General features: G+C 46.0%; 1 protein-coding gene across 1 annotated transcript in view; it reads right to left on the bottom strand.

Moving 5' to 3' along the window:
* Nucleotides 1-250: 250 nt before the first annotated feature.
* CRTAC1 (cartilage acidic protein 1) overlaps nucleotides 251-21,772 on the bottom strand; it is a 162,359-nt gene continuing 140,837 nt past the window's right edge. The window contains exons 8-14 of the mRNA XM_044662681.1: nucleotides 19,989-20,071; nucleotides 15,814-15,914; nucleotides 14,987-15,155; nucleotides 4,000-4,145; nucleotides 3,310-3,352; nucleotides 1,487-1,630; nucleotides 251-486 (exon numbers count right to left, since the gene is read on the bottom strand). Of these exons, the coding sequence (XP_044518616.1) occupies nucleotides 308-486; nucleotides 1,487-1,630; nucleotides 3,310-3,352; nucleotides 4,000-4,145; nucleotides 14,987-15,155; nucleotides 15,814-15,914; nucleotides 19,989-20,071 (865 nt within the window). The 3' untranslated portion in view covers nucleotides 251-307. The remainder of the gene's footprint in view (nucleotides 487-1,486; nucleotides 1,631-3,309; nucleotides 3,353-3,999; nucleotides 4,146-14,986; nucleotides 15,156-15,813; nucleotides 15,915-19,988; nucleotides 20,072-21,772) is intronic.

Raw genomic sequence — 21,772 nt, forward strand, 5'->3', positions numbered from 1 at the left:
GCTGGCGAATGACCTACATGGCGGGTCTGCTACTTGGGTGCCAGTCATTTGTAGCTCCCCCACCATTTTCTCTTCCCCTTTCCTTGGTTTTACTGTAAAATATCATCGAGAGAACGGCACTATTGACCATTCAGAGGATGGAATTTCGGGTGAAAGTGTGGTGTAAACACAAGCGGGTGACAGTATTTCAGACATCACCAGCTCAGCGCTAATATCCAGCATACAGTTTATTGGCATAAGTTCTCTGAGGGAGGGGCTGGAAGACTTAGCAGATTAAAATGTTAACATTTTTCATCAAGAAACCGAACTACCCTATCCCTCCCACTGTCATTGCCGCTATCGCCACCTCCACCAGCACCATCCCCTCAAGAAGGTGTTCTCCGTTCCAGGGAGTCAGGGTGGGCAAAGAAGAAACAGCACAGGCCAAACCAGCAGGCACATGGTACATCATCAAATCAAAGAAGCAAGCAACCGCCTGGGAGCCATCTTTGTGAAGGGCAAAATCATAACAAACAAGAGAAAGGTTACAACACGGACTGATACAGATAAACGAGGACTGTCTTGGCTGTTTGGGGTGGAAGGGAGGGAGAAATTTCCCTTTCTGTTTTCTCAGAAAACATGCAAAGAAAGGATTCACAAACAACTCTGTTTACAAAAATATTGGTAACTTCCCTTTCCCTTTTCAAAGATGGCTACCCTGCTGTCCATTCAATGACTCGGAGGGAACACTGCGGTATCTACTGGGGATGGAGAGAGAAACAGGCAGAGGGAGAGAGATTCAGTTCCACAAAGGCTGTTAGTCTTTCTTTATTGATGGGAATTAAAGTGCATATAACTGAAGGCAAAGTCCAAGGCCTAGAAAAAGATATGAGGCCTGAGAGAGAGACTCAGAGATTCTGATGGCAGCAGAGGGGTATCCACCTAGAAAGGCCACTTGAGCTGCAGAGGGGATGGGAGAGGATAAAACAAACAAACAAGAGAGAGATAGAGGGAGGGATGGAAGAGGAGGAGGGGAGGAAGAAGAGAAATGTCAGTTTAGACAGAGGTTAAAAAGAGCTAATTTATTTCCCAGGTAGGAAGAGAATCATCACTGACTTAATGACAGGAAGTTTGAGTTTGAGGAAGACCTGACCGTGAGAGAATTCGAACTCTTCTTGGCTTGGTCCATTGTATGGTGCATGGACAGGGGTTTCCCATGAGAACAAAAAAGTGTGTGTGTGTATAATGAGAAATAGGCTTCTAAGCAGAGGCCAGGGGGGCAATGACTTCTCCAGGAGATGGGTGCCTTGCTTACTTTGCATGGGAATATTATCTAGGGAACCCTCAACTTACCCTTTCATAGAAAAGGTGAGAGAGAACATCTTGGATATGGGGGATTCCTAAGGAATCCCTAAACCTAAGGGAATCCCTAAGACCTTATTCTGGCTCATCCCACTCTTTCATTGTTCGTGGGCTCCATTCAGGACTTCTAATATCCCCTACTTACCCACACAAGCGGTGCCATCTTCGTTGGGCTCATAGCCTCGGCTGCACCTTTTGTTGGTTCGACATCGATAGCTTCCGTAGGTGTTGACGCAGACTGGCTTGTCCCGGGGACACACAAATGGGAACTGGATACACTCATCGGTGTCTGAAAAGTAAGAGAGGTGCCACTCACTAAGCAGTTCTCATGGATGCCAACTGAAGGAACCAGTGAATAAAAATTCTTCCTAGGCTGGGTGCCTTCTCCTTGCCAATCATCCTAATGGAAAAACAATTGTGGAGTGTTGACTGCATGCAAAGAACTCTACAAGGCATTCTAGCTGCCAAGTTTCTATTGTAAGACATTGGCAGCCACTAGGAGGCTGAATGATATGGATGCCTTCTTCATTTCTACAACTGTCCCCCAGCCAGCATCTACAGCCATGGCATGTCCACCACTCAACACTGGAATTCCATCTCAAAGTAGCCATGCTTCCCCATCCCATCCCTCAACCGTCCCATTCTACAGTGATTTCTTCTCCCCCATTCCTGAAAGTTTTCTGAAGCACTTTGCTCAGGCTCCTCCTTTGCATCTGACTTTTGTTATTGTTCACTTGTTTTCAGTTGTGCCCAATTCTTGGTGACCCCACTTGGGTTTTCTTGCAAGGTGCACCCCTGGGCATATGCCTAATGCTTCCTTATACTATCTAGCCTCAATTCCTGGCACCTAGAACAGTGCCTAAATGTTTGCTGCCTGGCATGCCCTGAATTGTGCTCACCATAGTCAGGCTGCTCTTGGTTAGAAGCAGAAGGCACGGTGGCAAATTGTGGCTACTCGTGTAACTTGGGGCATTTCTTCAGTTATAAAATGAGGGGGGTAGGCCAGATGACCCCGAAGGGTCCTTCCAATTCTGAGTCTATGAGAGAATCCATATGACCAGCTGGGCTAAAACCTGTCATTCCCAAGTGCATGATGGCGGTGACACCCACCTAAGATTAGTTAAGACTCTTATCAAACTATGAAACACTTCCTTGCTAATTCCTCTTTACATTGCCTTTCTACAGTGATCTCTTCTCCCCCATTCCTGAAAGTTTTCTGAAGCACTTTGCTTAGGCTCCTCCTTTGCGTTTGACTTTTGTTATTGTTCACTTGTTTTCAGTTGTGTCCAATTCTTGGTGATCCCACTTGGGTTTTCTTGACAAGGATTCTGGAATGGTCTTGCCATTTCCTTTTCTAGCTCACTTTATAGATGAGGAAACTGAGGCAAACAGAGTTAAATGACTTGCCCAAAGTCACACAGCTAGTTATTTAAAATGGATATGCTGTTCTTCACCCCCTACTATTAAATTGTAAACGCATTAAGAATAAGATCTGTGTCATATCCTTTTTTGTAACCCCGTAGTATGTACTTAATAAACATTTGCTTGGTTTGAATGTGAATATTAAGATGCTCTCCAGTTTTGGGGCATTGATTCATTCTTTTTTGTTTGTAACCTTTTGTTTTTACTAATACTGAGGATTGATTCTAAGGCAGAAGAGTGGTAAGGACTAGGCAATGGGGGTTAAGTGACTTACTTAGGGTCACAGAGCTAGGAAGTATCTGAGGCCAGATTTGAACCCAGGACCTCCCGTCTCTAGGCCTGGCTCTCAATCCCCTGTGTCACCTAGCCGCCTCATTTCATTCTATCATGGCATTTTTCTCTTCCTCTAATACCACATTTTCTCAAGATCCTTTTTTACCCTTTGACAAATATCTTGAACTCTTTCTGGACTTTGTGTTTTCTTTCCCCCAAAGCTGCTCCATGACGACTCCTTTTCCCCAATCCTGGACCCTGCTAGCAACTTACCCATGCATCGTCCATTGTCTTGCTGGGAGAATCCTTGGCCGCACTACATGGTGGGAGGAAGTGGAGACACCAATGAGCCTCGATGTCCCTGTCCCAGGCCCTCCTCTGGTCCCAGCACCAAAGCAGCTGCCATCCAGACCCCAGATCAAGTAGAAGCTGAGCTCAGGTCCAGTGCCTGAAGGCAGCCTCTTCCCTCCTTCCTAGGTCTTTTGCTCCCTTGTACTTAGACCAATAGGGATTCAGGAGTCCAACTGTTGATACCTCAAGCACCTGCTCTTTTCCCTCCTCCATAGTGGAATCTATGAGCCAGAATCAGGAAACCCAGCATTTAGGGTCTCCTCCTTTGGCCACCTCCCCCAGCCTAGGGTGTCTCAGGCTGTGGGAGAGCTGAAGGAGGGATAACCAAGCTACAGCTCAGAGGCCAAGATGGTCAGAGATGAGGCCCTCATAGGCAAGGGAGAGCTGCCAGGAGCCCTCCATCATCTCAGGTCTGAAGGTCATAAGAGGTCCCTGCTAGGAAAGCTTGCTCATTCAGGGGATGAGATGACTTGGAGACAAGAACTGAGCATCTACATAACCTAAGGGCCTATGAGGAGGCCCACCTTCTCTGGATTCCCTTCTATGGGGCTGTGAGCAGTGTTTTCCTCTAGGGAAGGTGGGACCATAGTAGGACCTAGAGCCTCTGCCCACCTCCAGGGTTGCTGGTTTGAGCGATCCATCTTCTTCTCTGGGATAAGGGATCTCCAGCACGGAATTAGTCTCGCTGCTGGCCACCCCTCGGCTCACAACCCTACCATCTGGCCATGTCACCTCCACGCTGCTGGCCTCATCCTGTCCTGGAGAGCGAGAAAGAACAGACATGGCAGAAGAGAGAAGAAGCAGAAGGTTCATGACCTGCCCCAAATCATTCAACTGTACAATTATTTTGAGGAAGATCTTAAAGGAGAAGCAACAAGGCCCCATTTTAATTTTTTTTAAGAACACAGAAAGAGAAATCAATCACTTACAAACATTTATTATGAACCTTTTATAGGGGGGCACGTAGATGGCTCAGTGTATTGAGAGCCAGACTAGGGACAGGAGGTCTTGGATTCAAATCTGGTCTCACACACTTCCTAGCTGTGTGACCCTGGGCAAGTCACTTAACTCAGAATTGCCTAGCTCTTACCACTCTTCTGTCTTGGAATCAATATCCAGGGAGGTAAGGATTTAGAAAAAAAGAACCTATTATGTGCCAGGTATTGAGAATACAAAGACAAAAATGAGAGTCCCTGCCCTCGAGGAGTTTCTATTCTACCCAGGATCTTGGGTTTATAGATTTAGAGCTGTAAAGGACCTCAGAGGCCAGGTAGTCCAATCATCTTTTTTTAGAGGAAGAAGCTGAGGTCCAGAGAAAGGAGGACTTGCCCCATAGTCACATGGGTAGTAAGTGGCAGAGCCAATGCTGTTTACCAGGACCATGTTACCTCTCTGAGGCTGAGAGACTCATCAAGGAATTCCACTGCTGCTTGTACTGTAGAAGCTAGTAAGTGATTGGCACCTTGCTTCTAGGAGAGTTAATCAAGCAGGAGGCAATGATTAAGTGCCATATTCTGTCCTGGGCACCGGGATAGGTGCCCAAGATCAGTTCAAAGGTGAAAATGCCCCTGCCCTCAGAGAGCTTACATTTCATTGGGGTGGGAGGGTGAAAGAAGTAGATCACACAGAGTTTTGGGGCAGAGCACTCACCCCTGAGGAATCATCAGCAGTCAGCTGGCACAATGACATCCTGATCAAAGTACTGGACCTGGGTTTGAATCGAGCTTAGCCATATGAAACCATAGGGCAGCTAAGTGGCATAGTGGATAGAATGCCAGCCGGGAGTCAGGAAGACTCATCTTTCCCAAGTTCAAATTTGACCTGGAACACTTACTAGCTGAGTGTTCCTGGGCAAGTCACTAAAGTCTGTTTGCCTCAGTTTCCTTCTCTGTAAAATAAGCTGGAGAAGGAAATGGCCAACCACTCCAGTAACTTTGCCAATGAATCTCCAAATAGGGTCATGAAGAGTCAGAAAGAGCTGAAAACGACTGAATGACCACAACCAGATGAACATGGGCAAGTCACTCTAAGCCTCGCTTGCCTCAGCTATGAAATGGGGATGATAATCCTTGCAAGGCTTGTCTCCCTGAGGAAGGCATTGGAATACCTAAAGTGCTAAAGAGATGGGAATCATTAGGATCCTGGACTGTGTTTCCAGGCAGATTTTGAGTGCCAGATTGTGAAGGGAAGATGAATGACAATAGCTAGTATTTATCTAATGCTTCAAGGTCTGAAAAGCTCTTTTTATATATCATCTTTTTTGATCCTTAAAACAACCCTGGGAGATAGGTCCTGTTATTATACCCACTTTACAGATGAGGAAATAGGCTGAGAGAGGCTGAGATTTCTTAGGATCACACAGCTAGTAATTTTCTGAGGCAGGGTTCAGAATTAAATCTTCTTGACTCAGAAGTCCAGAGCTTGATTCATTTTATCTACAGAATTTTATGCCTTGCTTAGTTAGCCTCATATTACTCGGTGCATTTGTAGGTTCAAATCTTTTGGGTTTGAAGTCTACCCTTGCACCCATTCACAGGACCACTCTTGAGAATTAGAATCCCTGGGGCTGAAGGAATGGGGTCATAATTGGTGTATCCTCTTAGGGCAGCCTCATGTACCTCGGGAGTCGCCTGGGCTAAGGATGAAGCCTGGGGGCACTCCACAGTCAATATGAACTGATTGGGAGGTCGGCCACTGCTGGGTAGTAACGTCCAGGTCAGCTGGTTCTCTAAGAAGCCTGGGATATTTTGTCCCCTGCTCAGAGAACCCAAACGAGAGCTTTGGACAACTCTTCCCTCCTACTAGCAGCATCTGCATTAGTGAAGAAGCCAAAGGCACCACAAGATGGACCAAGGAGGCTTCTGGTGAAAGGTCAGTTGGAAAGGCCATATTATATTGCCTGCATTGTATCATGAACTCACTCATCTATCTGCAGAGGGTCACTCAGCTTCAGCAACTTTCCCCTGTAATTGGAGGGGAAACCTTTGTTTTCTGAGAAGCCACATCCAGAGTCTGGAGGAGAGCTGGGCTTCCATTCAGGAGATCTCAGTTTGAATCTTGGCTGGGACATGTCCTAGCTGTGTGACCTTAGACTTTATTGGAAGGAGCTTTGGACTTGAAAGGAGGAGAGAATTACGTTCGGGGGAGTCCTGGAATCCTGCCGCCTCAGATACTTGCTAGTTGGTGACCCCAAAGGGTAAGATACAAACATGATATTAATGGAAAGTAATGTGGATGGAAGGCAGTAGAAATGGGGTAGAAGGTGAGAGAAGATAAGGAAAGGCCTCCCAAAGAATAGGGTCCTTCTGGAAGGGAGCTAGGAGATAAAGGTGAGGAGGGAGGATGTTCCATGCATGGGAGACAGATTGTGCAAATACATGGGGTCAGGAGATGGAGGGTCATGTGTGAAAACAGCTATGGAAAACCAAGGTCACAGGATCATGGAATCTGTAAAGGAGAAAAGCATCAAAAGTCTGGAAATGGAGGAAGGGGCCTCATTTTATCGGGCTTTATGTTTGATCAGAGTTAATAGGAAGTCACTGGAGATGATCAGATTGGGGCAGGGGTGACACCTGGGTTTGGATCCTGGTTCAGTCCCTTGCTGCCTGGTGACTTTAGTTCATTGGGCCCCTTTATCTCTTTGAGCCTTGGTTTCCTCCTCTATATTCGGTCCAATGAATGTTTATTAACCACTTAATATGTGCCAGAGGGCAGCAAGATGGGAAAGGGGATAGAGAGCTAGGACCCGGAGTTAGGAAGATTCCAGGAGTTCAAATCTGGTCTCAGACACTTTCTAGCTGTGTGACTCTAAGCAAGTCACTTAATCCTGTTTGCCTCAGTTTCCTCATCTGAAAAATATGTTAGAGAAGGAAATGGCACATCATTCCAGTATCTTTGCCAAGAAAACCCCAAATAGGGTTCAGGAAGGTTCAGAAAAGAATGAAATGACTAAAGGATAACAAAAGATGTGCCAATTTCTGTGTTAGTCACTAGGTGCACACCAAAAAAGGGGGTCCCTGCCTTCAAGAAGCTTCCATTCTACTAAGATAAGTAGGCACAAGATACAAATTTAAAAAAGGAAACTAATTTTGCCATCATTGGGAGATGGTGACACTGGGGTTAGATTATATGGTCCCTAAGTTCTTTTCTAGTGCTAAATCCCCATGACCCTGGCATTGGATGAAGCTGTGTTTTGACACCACAATAAGAAGGGTCTCTGGGGGTTCTGTTGCCCAGATTCCCCTGAATCTGGAGGGTTCAGGGTGTGTCTCTTCTGCTGCCTGGCTGCCTGTGAAGACAGCTCACCTTGATATTAAGCAGAGGGGACAGGGGAGATCAGGAGCAGCCCTGAGCAGTCTCAGGCAGTTACAAAGGACAAAGGCAATTGAGACAAACAGGATTGCTCTTTTCAGAAGAACTAGAAATAAAGCAGATGGTGGGAATATAGTTGGTGGAATATTTTTGCACTTTAATAAAGCCATTTTTACAGGGGGGGTCCATTGAATTTTCTTTCCTCAAATGAACTCCAGCAGGCTTAGATACTAACCCTGTCTTATGTGCAAAAAAAAATGAGCTGAAAGCCTGGACAAAAGGGGCCTTTGGTGCCGACATCTCTAGGGCAGGGAAGGCTTTCTTATGGATTGGAGGGGGCAGGGAAATGATTCGAGTTTATTTTATTTTATGTTGGGTAACAAACAGCCACACGCCTCCACACAACAAGGAACAGTTAGCAGCCAAAGCTTAGGAGTTGAAACAACCATATAGAATATGCAGTATTCTCCACTGTGTGTGTGTGTGTGTGTGTGTGTGTGTGTGTAGAGAGAGACTAGAAAAAATATTTCATGGGCTGTAAGCAGAAAGCTAATAGATCTATGATTGGCACTGACTCTAGGAGCACCCTGACATGGCTAGAAATGAGGGCACAGGTGAAAAAACAAAGAGATCAAACAGGCTGAATATTCCAAATGAACCCACAGGGGACCTAAATTTCAAGTCCAGAGTCCAAGGAAGGAAGAAGTCCCAGAAAGACCAGAGGGGCCAGTCTTGCCCAGAAGCAAAAGGAGATGGCCACGATGATCAGAGAGAGGCTATTGTCCTTCAGGATCCTCGCCCCTAATGGGGTGCTCCCCAGAACCACCCATATCCTCCCCCTGGGGATTATTTTGTTCCAGGGTCTGAGTATCATGAACAGTTAGATTTAGTTCTAGAGAAGAGAGTTGGGGATGCCCGAAGGGACTAGCTGCCATCAAAATGAAGGATGAATGAGAGAATTCAGAGAGTCTGGGGGATTTGTGAAGAAGGACAAACCCCGCTAAATCAGCAAAGCCATACACAAGGATGAGTAATTGTGGATGGACATCGTGTGGCTGGCAGTTCCTCAATGATGGGAACCCCCTGAGGGACATTCTTTGGCAAGCTGTAGTACACAGAGATAGCAGTGATGGGATCCAAGACACAGAAGGATCACAGAGGTGACCAATATAAGATATATATATATACATACAGATTTATATGCAAGCTGTACAGACACAGACAGCACAATATCCATATACGTATATCCGACTCATATTCCCATACACAATGCTACACACATTGGAACACACTTAAAACATACATGTGTGTAGACACACATGTGCACAACATACAAAACGTGGTCTTCTATATGCTCACGGTGCTTCAAGGAGACAATAGATTTTGAAATCATTTCTGATGGATGGGGAAAGCAGGAGAGGAAAGAGTACCAATCACTCACATTTCAAACATTGGTCTCAGTCTAATAGTCAGATGCCTGGAGGGCGGTTCCTTAAAGCCTTCCTGGGAGGATCTGGAGAACCATTTCCATTTCTAGTTTTAGAGATCTCCAAATATCCTCCTTGGATCAATCTCCCTGCCATCTTCCCTTTCTCCATAAATTCTAGGCGCACTACCTTCTTCCCTCCCCCATTCTTGCCATTCCTTCCTTATTGCAACAATCATTCTTGATACTGAACAAATGTCTGGAAATCTCCATTTTTGCCTCTGTCTGCCCTATATTTTCCATTTAACTCTTTTTCAAAATGGACATCTTTCATTCAGAGTCAAAACTCGGAATTGGGGCACAGGATGGGGTGGGGTGTAAGGGATGGGGTGATTGTTGGAAAGAGCAAATATCTAAAGTATTTGTGTGTGATTAAGGAAGACTGGAGACAAGGATCATGGGAGTTGAGGACACTGAGACTTATTTCCTAATAAGATGGGGAAGAAATAAGATGGTGTGCTAGGTTTAGAACCTATGGAGGTCTTTTGGATGTAAGCATCATGTGGGATGCTCTGGATAGGACAGAGTGAACTTTAAGGTGAGGGAGTAGCTCAGAGATGGTGGCAGAGGGAAAGTCTGAACATGGCAGTAGAGATCGAGGAGCATCCTGGCTTCTCCTCCTGGTTCTGTGTGCCAGAGGACATGAGACAAGAAACAGTGAGCTGGTATGAAGGGGGTGCCAAGAGGCAAGGTGTTTTCAGGAGAGAGTTAGGTTTCAGTGAGTTCCAGAAATTGGCATGGTTTGGGGAGGAAGAGATCTAAAATTATAGACTGAGAGATGGAGGGGACCTTGGAAGTCATCCAGTCTAAAAACCTTATTTTATAGATGATGGAAATTGAAGCTGAGAGGGAAGGAAGTCCAAGGTCACATAGGTGGTGACAGAGCCAGGGATCCAGGTTCAGGTCCTTTGACTTTCAATCTATGATTCCACTGTGCTTCACTAAATTCACTGTTTCTAATTGTCTTGATTTGTTTTTTAAACCCTTACTTTCTGCCTTAGAACATATATCCATTTTTTAAGGCAGAAAAGCAGTAAGGGCTAGGCAACTGGGTATAAGTGACTTACCCAGGGTCACTCAGACAATAATTCCTGAGGCCAGATTTGAACTCAGGTCTTCCTGACTCCAAGTCCAGGAGACCTCGAGGGGTTAAGAACTCTGGTCATGTGAAAGAGTGGGTCAGTTGGGTGGCAGGTGCTGGAAAGTAGGCAGGGGTGAAGAGTACATCACCAAGGGAAAGGAACAACCCCCTGCCACATCTCAGTGATGTTGCTACGTGGTTACTATCTGGAATCTTCTGAGTTGGCTCTAACCTAACTCTTCTTAAGCTAGAGATGCCTCTGCCCCTGCAGCCCCTTCCTCATTTAGAGAGCTCCTGTCCAGGCAATATCTCTTCTAACCTGGCTCCCTCCTGACTTTTGGAAGCCTCTCCCACACCGCAGCTTTTCAGATCTCTTTTAGGTACTCTCTTCCCTCTTTAGAATCCTTGAGGGCAGGGATTATCTTTGCATTTCTAGTGCGTGGCACCCAGTAGGTGCTTAATAAATGTTCTGTCTCTCTAGCTGTCTCCTGCTGGTTCCCATTCTGCTTTCATCCATCTGCTCATTGCTTTTCTTTCCTTTCTGTTTTCCCTCTTGACCTTTTCTTCCCCCACCCTTAAGCTACATCTTCACCCTCCATCTGAGCATCTGGTCACTTGGACTGCCACATTCTCTGGGTCAGACAAAGGGGGGCACAGAGCCCACGACTTGCCATTTCTCTACCCCCTTTTTGTCTGTCTGTTTCCCCTCCCGCCTCTCTTCTCTTCCCTCTCCCTTTTCCTCTAGGCTTCCTTCCCTTTTCTCTCTCTTCCCCATCTGCTTCCCTGCCTCCAATGCCTTCCCTCTGCCCTGTGAGAGAGTCTCTAAGTCTCCATCAATCAGGAAGCCTCTGCTCCCCGCCTGTGCTGGGAAGGGGGCACTCTGGGGATTTGTGATGGGCTTCACAGCCGCTGGGTAGGACACTTGCCACTAGTCTGTGCTTGTGGGAACTGGTGGATGCTGAGTTGGCAAAGAAGCCACCCCAGCAGCCAGGCCTGGAGCTGACCCGGGGGTCCCCCATTTCTAAAAAAGAAAAAAACCAGCCTCCGAACGGCTGTTGGGTCTAGCTCACCACGATTTGGCCGTGTATTTCTGGGTCTAAGGAATGTGCTTGGCTTCAGGGCGTGTGTGTGTGTGTGTGTGTGTGTGTGTGTGTGTGTGTGTGTGTGTGTGTGTGTGTGTGTGAAGGGAGAAAGCTTAGTAATGGGGAGTGTGAGTGTGGGGAGAAAACACCAACTCCTGGGCCAAGAACACACCCTTGGATTCTTCTTTCCATCTCCTTAATTGTTGTCCCTCCTCAAGACTCTCCCCACTGCCCCATCCATCCTCAGCTTCCAAGGCCATTTTCCTCAACCCAAAAGGCTTGGCTGTGTCCCTCTGGGGCTCCTGATGAGCTCTGGGATCCAATCCAAAGTCCTCTCTTTGGTCCTTACTGCTCCCCACAGCCTGGCTCCTTCTACCTTTCCAGGCTTCTTACCCTTCACCGTCTTCCATGTACCGCACAATCCAGCCTCCCACTGGCCTCCCTGGGGTTATTGGGAGGTGGTCAAGGGCCCCACGTTCATACTGGCCATGTCCCATGCCCAGAGCGCTCTGCCCTCTCACCTCTGCCTTTCAGTGCTCCAGCTTCCTTCCAGCATCACCTCGAATCTCGGCTTCTGCCAAGGCTTTTCCTGGTCCCCACATTGGCCAGTGCCTCCCCCTGCCATACCACCTTCCATGTCCTCTGGATATCTTCAGTCTGGTTATTTACAGATTCTCCCATTTCAATGGGGGAACTCCTTGAAGGAGCAGGGGCCATGCTTTGTCTTTCTTTGTATGCCCAGTGTTTAGCACAATGCCTGATACTTAGTAAGTGCTTAATAAATGCTGGCTGAGGGGGCCAGCTAGGGGATTCAATGGATAGAGTGCCAGGCTAGAGTCGGGAGGTCCTGGGTTCAAATGTGACCTCAGATACTTCCTAGCTGTGTGACCCTGGACAAGTCACCTAACCCTTACTGGTTAGCCTTTATTGATTTTCTTCTGCCTTGGAACCAATACATATTATTGATTCTAAGATGGAAGGTAAGCTTTTTTGTTGTTGTTTATTTTTTTTATTTAAATTTTAATTTAAAAAATTTATTAAAAATAAATGTTAGGAATAGGAGAAAACGGGGAGAGAGAGGCTTCAATTTCTCTTTTGCACCAAACTCTTTAGGGAAGGATACAGTGGATGAATGACTGATAATTGATAATAATAATAGATTGATGATTGATTATATTAATATTATTTTGGAAATTGGTTGAAGATGACAATAACAATAGTTTAAATGATACTACTGTCTATTTTGTTGTTTGTAGTGTCCAACTCTTCGTGACCCCATTTGGGTTTTCTTGGCAGAGATCCTGGAGTGATTGGCCATTTCCTTCTCATTTAACTGTTAAGGAAATGGAGGCAAACAGGGTGAAGTGACTTGTCTAAGGTCACACAGCTAGAAAGTGTCTGAAACTGAATTTGAATTCAGAAAGTCTCCCTGGCTCCAGCCCTGCTTCTCTCTCTATGCCCTACGGCACCACCTTGCTAGTCCTATTACTACTGTATATACTTTACTAAACATTATCACATTTGATCCTTTGAACAACTCCATGAGGATGGTCACTCCAGTATGACAAGATCCATTTTACAGATAAAGCGAGTGGGGTTCAGATTAGTCAAATGATTTCCCCTAGGTCATACAGCAAGGAAGGTCCTCGAACCCAGGTCCTTTGACTTCAGTATTAGTACTGTTTCCACCGTGCCATCACCCTGTCTTTCAATCGCTTCTACAGATACTAGAAGCAGGTAGGAGGGATGCCAAAGGGTCTTTTTAAGCAGCAGGTACATCAAATAAGAACTGATTAGAGTCAGGGGACCTGGGTTCAAATCCTGACTCTGATGTATGTCAACAGTGCAACTTCAAAAAATGTTTTATCTTTATTTTATTTTAATAACAAATCTCCATATAAATTTTCCAAAGTTATAGGATTCATGCTGTCTCCCTCCCTCTGGGTTAAACATGTATTATCAAGTAAAGCATATTTCTGTGTTATTCACTTTTGTATCAACTGTATAACTTTGAGCAAGTCATTCAGTCTCAGTTTCCCCATATGTAAAATGAGGAGGTTGGGCTCGATGGTCTCTCTGGTCCCAGCTGGCTCAAGATATGTGATCTTTAGTAGGACAACCAGCCCTGTATCTCCCTGAGCCATGTGGAAGTCCTACGAGCCCCTGGGCAGCAAGTGAATGTGAAAATTGTTAGTAGGAAGCTGGTGAAGGCAGAACAGAGCTGAGGGACCTCTGAGTGATGACCAGTCACGGCTGTAAGAAAGCTGAGCACGTCTAAGCAGCAGGAGGAGTTTCCATTTACATACAGCTTCTTGAGGGGCTGCAACAACCGTGTGAAATAAGTAGGGCTGTACTTATCCTCCCCATTTGCAGCTTGTGAAACTGAGGTTCAGAGGGGCACATTTTCTAAGAATCTGAGTTTTCCAGAGTGGAATGAACTGACTCAAGAGAAAGTAGGTTCCCCCTCAGTGGAGGTTTTGAAATTGAAGTTGGGCTACTACTTGTCAAGGACAGAGGGATTTTTATATCTGGGACGACCATTACAAACCACAGCCATGGAAATGACAGTTTGGAAAGTATCTCCATTCGGAACATGGGGTATGATGGGATGCCAGCCTGTGGCCGCCATGATGATGCTGGCACCATCTGGTAGCTTCTTATTTTAATTAATTATTCTTGCTAACTAGATGCTAAGCTCTATTGTTTCTATACTTTAGAGGCACCACAATGCAGTCAGCACCTCTCTAGTTCAGTGCCTTGGGGCAAAGACCCCATTGCCTTGTCCTATTTACAACTTTGGTCCATGTTCATAGGAAGTGCCCAATAAATGTTTTTTGATTATAAATTTTTTGATTGATGTTGTAGAGGTCAATGGGTATGAGTTGGATTAAATTGCCCTTGAGATTCCTTCTAACAGAGATTGGGGGCAGCTAGGTGATATAGTGGATAGAGCATTGGGTTTGGAGTCAAGAGGACCTGAGTTCAAATCCAGCCTCAGACACCTCCTAGCTGTGTGATCCTGGGCAAGTCACTTAACCTCTGTTTGTCTCAGTTTCCTGGAAAAGGAAAGAGCAAATCATTCCAGTATCTTTTTTTTTAAACCCCCATCTTCCATTTTGGAGTCAATACTGTGTATTGGCTCCAAGGCAGAAGAGTGGTAAGGGCTAGGCAATGGGGGTCAAGTGACTTGCCCAGGTTCACACAGCTGGGAAGTGTCTGAGGTCAGATTTGAACCTAGGACCTCCCGCCTCTAGGCCTGGCTCTCAATCCACTGAGCTACCCAGCTGCCCCCTCATTCCAGAATCTTTGCCAAGAAAACCCCATAGATGGGGTCATGAAGAGTGAGACATGACCAAATGACTTAATAATAACTAATGGAGATTATGTAGGTTAAGTCACTTGCCAATGGTTATACAGGTGATGAGTTTAGCACACAGCTGGGATTGGAACCCAGTTCTTCCGTGACTCCAAATCTAATGTATTTGTATGTAGTCTACCATCTTGCTCTTTATGCATTCTAGGCTAGTACACCAAGGGACCTCTTCCTCAGCAGAGTCTCCCCACCTTCAGCCCTGTCCACTCTACACTGGCTGAAGCCCAGATCTCGCTCAGTGGTAAGCAAAGTTGGTTTGGACTCACCCAGGCCAAAGTGTGCCACTGGCTCCATCTCACATAGGTAGCCTGACCCACCATCAATGATCCTCAGGTGAGCCCCACTCTTCTTAGTATAAAGCACCACCTTGGCCCCCCTTGCAAAGGCTCCGAACTGGGTCCGAGGCACCACTCGAAGCCAGTTGTTTTTGAATCCCTGGGTGTAGAGATGGAGAGAAGAAATCCCAGTTATCTGCCGAGGAGTAAGAACAGCAGCAACCAGTGTCAAGAGAGCTACAGGACCCTGGGATGGGGACCAAAGAGAGATGGGAGAGAAAAAGAGAAGGAAGAAAGAAAGGAGGAATGGACAAAAGAAAAAATGGAACAAAAGAAGAATTTAGGGAAATAGAGAAGAACAAAGTAAGTACATACCAGAAGGAGGGGAAGGACAAGAGCAGAAAGTGGGGAGAGGCAGAAAGCAGAAACAGGAAGGAGAAGTAGGAATGGGTGCTCCTAGGATCAAGTCTTTATATCGGAGTCTGAATATATTGGATTTCCCCCTTAAAGGATCTCTAGAAACACTAAGGGCTGAGGGCAGCTGGGTAGCTCAGTGGATTGAGAGCCAGGCCTAGAGACGGGAGGTCCTGGGTAAGTCACGTAACCCCCCATTGCCTAGCCCTTGCTGCTCTTCTGCCTTGGAACCAATACACAGAATTGATTCTACGGTGGAAGGTAAGGGTTAAAAAAAGAAAGAAAGAAAAAAAGAATGCTAAGCATGATTATTTCAGAAAGCATCATGAACTCTCACAGTCACCCCATGGTCCTAATTGATTTCATCTGCCATGAGATCTGTTGGTCTGGGGTCCCCTACCTACCTGGTTCCCCCGGAAGACAGACAGAGGCTGCGCCATGGACTCTCCGTGGGACAAGATCAAGTCCAACATTCCGTCTCCATCAAAGTCTGTCACCACACCCCCTGTAACAACACAGACTTCACTCTCTGTTCTAGGCTGAGGAGGATGAGCCCGGAGGAGTGAGTCTCCACAAGCCCACCTCCTAAGCCCCAAAGATGCTGCCCAAAGGGTGGTCAAAAAAGATGGAGTCAGATCACTAGCCTAGGTGACTTCTCGCTGGTGCTCTTCTCTCCTGGATTGAGGGTCCCTTGGAAACGACTGGTTTGACTTCCTGCCCTTGTAGCCTTCCAGATGGGCTACTTAGTCCCAATCTTCACTTGGGATTAACTCGACCCCAGACCCTGGGACCAATTTGACCCTGTAGACTCTGTAAGGTCTGTAGGAACCCCATGAAGACATAGTTCAGTATTAAGGCAGTTGTTGGACCTGCTCTGACCTCGTATTTGTTCTGTCCTACTTGACGCTGGCCTTGGGGTGGGCATTTGTTGGACGTGAAATCTACCTACCCCCAAGCACCTGGCTTGATCTTTGGGTGTAGAAGGGGAAAGGTGTGTGGACCACGCTAACAGAATGCAGGAGGGATGCCAATAGAACCATAATTAAAAAAAAACAAAACAAACCACACAACTCATAGCCCTCATGAGGAACTGCCCAAGAGCCACCAATGGCCTTAAGAGACAAAAAGGTTTCCTCAAGGCTCCCAAGTCACTAAGGGCTCTTGATCTCCGAACCCTTCGCTCTTGCCTTGCATATCTTCTTGCTGTTGAGCTAAGACTCAACTAAGTTGTTTATTTTTTTGCCTCCAGACTTTTCTCTCTCCAATTTATCCTTCCCACAGTCAAGGTAATCTTCCTAATGAATTTTCCTGATCCTGTCTTCATTTGTTTGAAAATTGTCAGTTGTTCCCCATTGCCTAGTGAATTAAAAATAAATCCCTGATCCTGACATTCAGTGCCTCCTGTAATCTGGCTTCAACCTACATCTCCAGCCTTCCCTTACAAATGGCCCGGCCAAACAGTGCTATTCTGATCCCCATTTCATGCTTCCTTTACTCCTGTTGTTCACCCGTCCAACCTGTTCCCTCATTTCAAGGCTCAGCTCAAGTGCTCTCTCTTCTATGAAGCGAAGCCTTCCCCCAGACCCGCTCCCTGCGTCTCGGGGCAAAAGGGAGGTCTCCCTCCTTAAACCTCTTATAGACTTTGCCTGGAAATTCCTTTATGTTTTTCACTCTCCCTTGGAACATGGTTCCTTGTGTCTGTCCTCTCTTTGATGATAAGTTTCTTGACAGCAATCTGTGTCCTATCTAGCCTTGCCCATCATAGGTGCATAGTAAAGGTTTGCTAAAGCATACTGATACTGCTGGAGTAGCCAGGTGGTGCAGGAAGACGCCTCTTCATGAGTTCAAATCTGGCCTCTGACATTTACTGATGGTGTGACCTTGGCCAGGTCACTTAACCTATTTGCCTCAGTTTCCTCATCTGTAAAGTGAACTGGAGGAGGAAGTGGTAAATCATTCCAGGATCTTTGCCAAGAAAACCCCAAATAGAGTCATGAAGAGTTGGACACGACTGAATAACAACACCAATATTGCTGACTTGTAAAATGACCTTTTGTTGGCCCAAGCTTCAAGTCTCTTTCTTCCACTGATTGATTTCTAGGTTCTATTTCCTGACAAGTTGCTTAGCTGCCAAAGTTATTTCCTAAAGTGGTCTCTCCATGGCACCCCCATCCTCAGCTTCATAAACTCTAGTGACTTCCTATTGCCTCCAGAATACAATCTGTACAAATCCTTTTCTTGACAGTTAACGCTCTTCAAAACCCGGCCCTGCCTACTTTTCCAGTCTTTTAACACTTTGCTATCCTCCATGACAGAAGCCAGAGAAATCAGGAATCAGACTGCGGGAAACAGCCCAAATGATGTATCTGGCTTCTTGGTCTATTGGCTCTTTTTTTTACCATTACTTTCCTCTCCTTTGTTTTATTTTATTTTGTACATCAAATTTATTTATTTATTTATTTGTCTATTTATCTATCTATCTATTTATTCATTTATTTGTAAATTTAAAGAATTTTTAGAATATTTTTCCTATAGTTCCATGATTCATGTTTGGCTCTTTTTTTTTAAACCCTTTTAAAACCCTCACACCTTCTGTCTTAGGATGGATACTAAGTACTCATTCCAAGGCAGAAGAATGGTAAGGGCTAGGCAATGGGGGTTAAGTGACTTGCCCAGAGTCATATAGCTAGGAAGTGTCTGAGGTCAGATTTGAACCCAAGACCTCCATACTCTAGGCTAGGTCCTCCATCCACTGAGCCAATTAGCTGTTTCTGATCACCATGGCCTGGAATGCTATCTTGACTCCTGGTTTCTCTGGCTTCTTTCAAGTCTCAGTTCTAATCCCATCTTCTTCTGGAGAACTTTCCTACTCTGTCCTCATCTCTTTCAGATGACCTCCAAGTTATTCTGAATTTTTCTTGTTCTACACAGTTGTTTGCATGTCATCTCCCTCATTAGATTGTTCTTGCTTTGCTTTGTATCTTGAGGGCTTTGCTTGGGGGTAGACGCTCCAGTAGGTGTTTAATAAATGTCCCTTGACTGACTGATTGGCCTTTGACCCTTATAGTATTGTCAAATAATTGCCCAAAGTCTGGCACCCCTAAGTGGCTAGTCTTCCTGACTCCCCACTGTAAGGGTTCCTGATCCTGGAGGGAATGAGGTAGCAGGATGGGTCACAACAGACAAGGACGGCAGAAGCCTGATGCCAAGAACGAAGGTAAAGTGACCCTCTAAGCCAGATGGCTTAACCCTGCTGGTTGGTGTGTAGGGAGGTCCCCTTATCTAAATCCTCCATATCAGAAGCCTTCCAGAGCCTGGAGGAAAGGGAGCTCTCCTCTACCAAATGACCAAATCCATTTCTTTCAGAAACTAAAAAACAAAACAAAAAAACAGACAAATGAACAAAAAACCTCAGAGGTCCTGCCCACCCATCACCTCCACAGGCTGACTGGGCAAGGGTGACATGGCTAGGATGGTACCTGGAAGCTCAAAATCCCTCCCGTAGCCAGGAGCTAAAGCACACCTGGGACTGCCCAGGGGCCTGCTGGAGGTGAGATCCACTTGGCAGAGAACCAGGCTGGCTTTCATAGCACAAATTGGTTTGAGGGTAGATGAGGGAGAGGCTATAAGGCTCCTGGGTACCACCCATTCCTCTATCTTGTCCCTCCCGAGATCAGAGCCCTTTCAGGGTGAGACAGTGGAATGTTGGAGTGAGAAAAACAGGGTTTGAATCCGGACTCTGCCACTTACCACCTGTGTGACTTTGGGTAGGTCAGTTCATTTCTCCAGGACTCAGTTTCCCCAATTATAAAAGGATGCAATTGGACTAGGTGGCCTTGAAATTTCCCTGTCGTCTCTAAGTCTGTGATCCTGGCTTGTCATGTTTGAATTCTCTGCCCAGTTTCTAGAGTTCCAATCCTCCCTGGTCTGGCTTGTTTTGCTACTTGCTCAGTCCTAGTAATAACAGCTGATAAGAGATGACATTTATTTGGCAAAGCGCTTTCTTTACATGTAATGCCTTATTTTGTCCTCACAAGTCTTTCAGGTAGGTCTTATCTTTATCTTCATTTTACAGAGGAGGAGACTGAAGGTCAGGGAGAGGAAGGGATTATCCAGGGTCACACAACTAGTATCAGAGATGGAAATCTGAACCGAGATCTCCCCTGACTCCAGGTCTAGTGGTCTTCCTATTTCACCAATGTCTAGGTATGGAAAGGCTCAGAACTTGCAGATATCCCATTCCCAAGTGCTACAGAGTCTTTCCACCATTCTTTTTTTATCCCCCCATCTCCCACACAGTGGAGCATTCCCAGCAAGCATCAGTGCAGAAGCCTCCATTCCATGAACTCCTAACTCCTGCCCTGGAATCCTAGAAATGGGTAGTCTCTTCTTCCCTCCTTCTGTACCACAGCCACCAACGTGGCACTGTCACCTTCTCCCACCTACTCTCTATTCCCTAAAGTGTGTGAGGGGGAAAGGTTGGGTGAGCTATATAGGAAGCTGATGCTCTTCACCATCCACCTTCATCTCAGGAGTGGACAAAGCTCTGGAGCCAGGGAATGGCCAGACACTTTCTTACCTGTGCCCCGACCCTCAGGCTCCAAGGCATCTCCAGGATTGAGTTCTTCAATGAGGGGGTCTGCATGCTCCCTTCGAATGACCCTGTGGGGGACATGATAAAACAGCATCAAGGACTAGCCTCTGGAGCAGGGATTCTCAACCTGTGGTCCGTGGATAGATTTCAGGATGGGAAAGAAAATGACATCTTTATTTTCAATAACCTTTGGTATTTTATGCCTTTAAAAACATACAGGGGCAGCTAGATGGCTCAGTGGATAGAGAACAAAGTCTGGAGATGGGAGGTCCCAGGTTCAAATTTGACCTCAGGCACTTCCTAGCTGTGTGACTCTAGGCAAGTCACTTAACCCCCATTGTCTACCCCTTACAGCTCTTCTACCTTAGAACTAACACATAGTATTGATTCCAAGATGGAAGGTAAGGGTTTAAAACAAATAAACATTCTCCTAGAAAAGGTCCATATGACTCCCCAGATTGTTAAAGGGTTTCATGATCCAAAAAAGGTTGATGACTAGAGGGTTCATCATTTTCATTTTGTTCATGTTAGTCATTGCTCCCCTCCTGGAACTAGCTATGCCCTTCACGCCTCAATTTTTTAAAAAATAAAACTCTTACCTTCTTTCTTAGAATCAATACTATATATTGGTTCCAAGGCAAAAGAGTGGTAAGAGCTAGGCAACTGGGGTTAAGTGACTTTCCCAGGGTTACACAGCTAGGAAGTGTCTGAGGCCAGATTTGAACCTAGAACCTCCCATCTCCAGGCATGGCTCTCAATCCACTAAGCTACCCAGCTGCCCCCCACTCCTCACTTTTATCTATCTATCTATCTATCTGTCTGTCTGTCTGTTTGTTTTTTTAGGACCTTAACTTCTGTGTATTGGCTCATAGGTGGAAGAGTGGTAAGGGTGGGCAATGAGGGTCAAGTGACTTGCCCAGGGTCACACAACTGGGAAGTGTCTGAGGCTGGATTTGAACCTGGGACCTCCCGTCTCTAGGCCTGACTCTCAATCCACTGAGCTACCCAGCTGTCCCCCCACTCCTCACTTTTAATGGTAACAGTCATAGAGGCCTGGCATCTAAAAGATGGAGTCTTCACATCTTACATGAGGAAACTGATTCCCAGAGAGGGAAATGATTTGTTCAGGGTCCCTCAGTGAGTCTCGGGCAGATTCATACATTGGCTTCTTCCAGGAACTGCCAGGGCTGGAGCACAAACATCCACCCTCATGCTCCTTGAATAGTTAGTATTAATGCTGAATATTTACTGGGGACCACAGTGTCCTTGGCACTGCCTAGAATGCCCACACGGCACACCTCAGCTCTGCTTACGCTCATACCGCGGCTATGCTTGCCCCTCCTTTTTTAGAGATCTTCATTTATTCTTGTCTATGTTGATATCCCCCTTCTATAATGGATGGATTGTAGACGGCCTGGGGAAAGGCAGCTGATTGACAGGGAAGACAGAGGGGGAGAGATGTCCTTAAGTGACCCATTAGTTTCTTCCAAATGTTTGTAGGGGATTCTTCCCTGCTTTTCCCAGAGGTATGGAGAGGGAAGTGGTCTGACTACCTGACACATTCATAATGAAGCCACATAAATAGAAAGCAACCACTGATATACTCTTTGCACAGGGGTGTCCCCCTCCCATTCCCTTGCTATATTTAGGGGGCCAAGCTATGACAGCTGTCCACACAATTTTTCTTTCTCCTTCTCTTTCCCTTAGTCTTTCACTCTCTCTCTCTACTATTATTACTGACCCAGATTCTTGGCACCGGATGTAAATGA

This window comes from Gracilinanus agilis, chromosome 2, assembly GCF_016433145.1.
Source record: "Gracilinanus agilis isolate LMUSP501 chromosome 2, AgileGrace, whole genome shotgun sequence".
NCBI lineage: Eukaryota > Metazoa > Chordata > Mammalia > Didelphimorphia > Didelphidae > Gracilinanus > Gracilinanus agilis.